Raw genomic sequence first — 984 nt, 5'->3', positions numbered from 1 at the left:
CCGTCCCTGCCCCTGCCCCACCCCTGCTCCTGTCCTTCCCCCTGCCCTGTCTTGCCCCGTGTCACATCTCCACACCAGCAGCATTCCCATGACATTGTTTTCCTCTGAGTCCACTTGCCCTCAGTGGAAGTGAAGGTCGGTAAAGACAGCACAGGAAGTTAGACTCCGCAGCCTGCCCCTTGTTAGGGAGTCAGGAGGCCAGAGGGCGATGCTGAGACACGTGGCTCTCCGCGGGGCCCCAGACGCCTCTCCCTGGGTGAGGGCTGGGCCAGGAGTGTCTCTCAGGGATGGGAGACGGTGGGTGACCAGCACCCCGTCCCCCCAGTATCACACCTGCAGCTGCATCCTGGCCTTCGTCGCCTGCTCCGTCTTCCTGAGGATGAGCCTGGAGCTGAAGGTGGCGCTGCTGACAGGGGCCTTGGTGGCCTACCTGGCACTCTTCCACCTCTCCCTGTGCGCGCAGTGGGACTGCTGCGGCCTCGGCCTGCGCAACCGCACCGAGACCAACGCCACCCTCAGGTGGGGCCCGGCCCACTGCCTGTGGTGACGGTGGCCCATTGTATCCCCTTTGTTTCCATGGCATTTCAGACTGAGTCCGTTGGGTGGGCACCTGCGGGGGTCGGCGTGGTTTCCTTCACAGGAAGGCAGTCATGGGCTCCAGGTCTGCGCGCTCTGAGCTGAGTGACTGGCTGGCCGGTTCTCTGGGGAGCGTCCCTGGTCTCACGGGCCACCTGGGAGGTCCTGTGTGTAGGCTAGTCTGGGGTGGGGAGGAGGCTTCAGCTGGAGTTCTAGAAAGAGCACTGTCTGCTCTACTCCCAGACGGGTGGTGACCTGTGGTCCAGAGGGCAGGTGTGTGCGTGGTCCTGGGGCTCTGGCCTAATTGGATTGAGAAGAGGGCCTGACTCCCCTTGGACCAGAGGCGGGGACTGGGCGCCCAGGACAGGCTGCCCCTGCGGGTTGCCTGGCACCTGCACACCTGCCAGG

At 64.5% G+C, this 984-nt stretch overlaps 1 protein-coding gene across 1 annotated transcript in view; it reads left to right on the top strand.

Annotated features, from left to right (window-relative positions):
* Positions 1–984, top strand: part of ADCY7 (adenylate cyclase 7) — a 33,268-nt gene that overhangs the window by 28,727 nt on the left and 3,557 nt on the right. The window contains 1 exon segment of the mRNA XM_014528401.1: positions 326–519. Within this exon segment, the coding sequence (XP_014383887.1) occupies positions 326–519 (194 nt within the window).

The sequence above is a fragment of the Myotis brandtii genome, unplaced genomic scaffold (genome assembly GCF_000412655.1).
Source record: "Myotis brandtii unplaced genomic scaffold, ASM41265v1 scaffold633, whole genome shotgun sequence".
In the NCBI taxonomy this organism is placed as follows: domain Eukaryota; kingdom Metazoa; phylum Chordata; class Mammalia; order Chiroptera; family Vespertilionidae; genus Myotis; species Myotis brandtii.
Note: the sequence above shows the minus strand (reverse complement) of the source record. Positions and strands in the feature narration are given on the sequence as shown.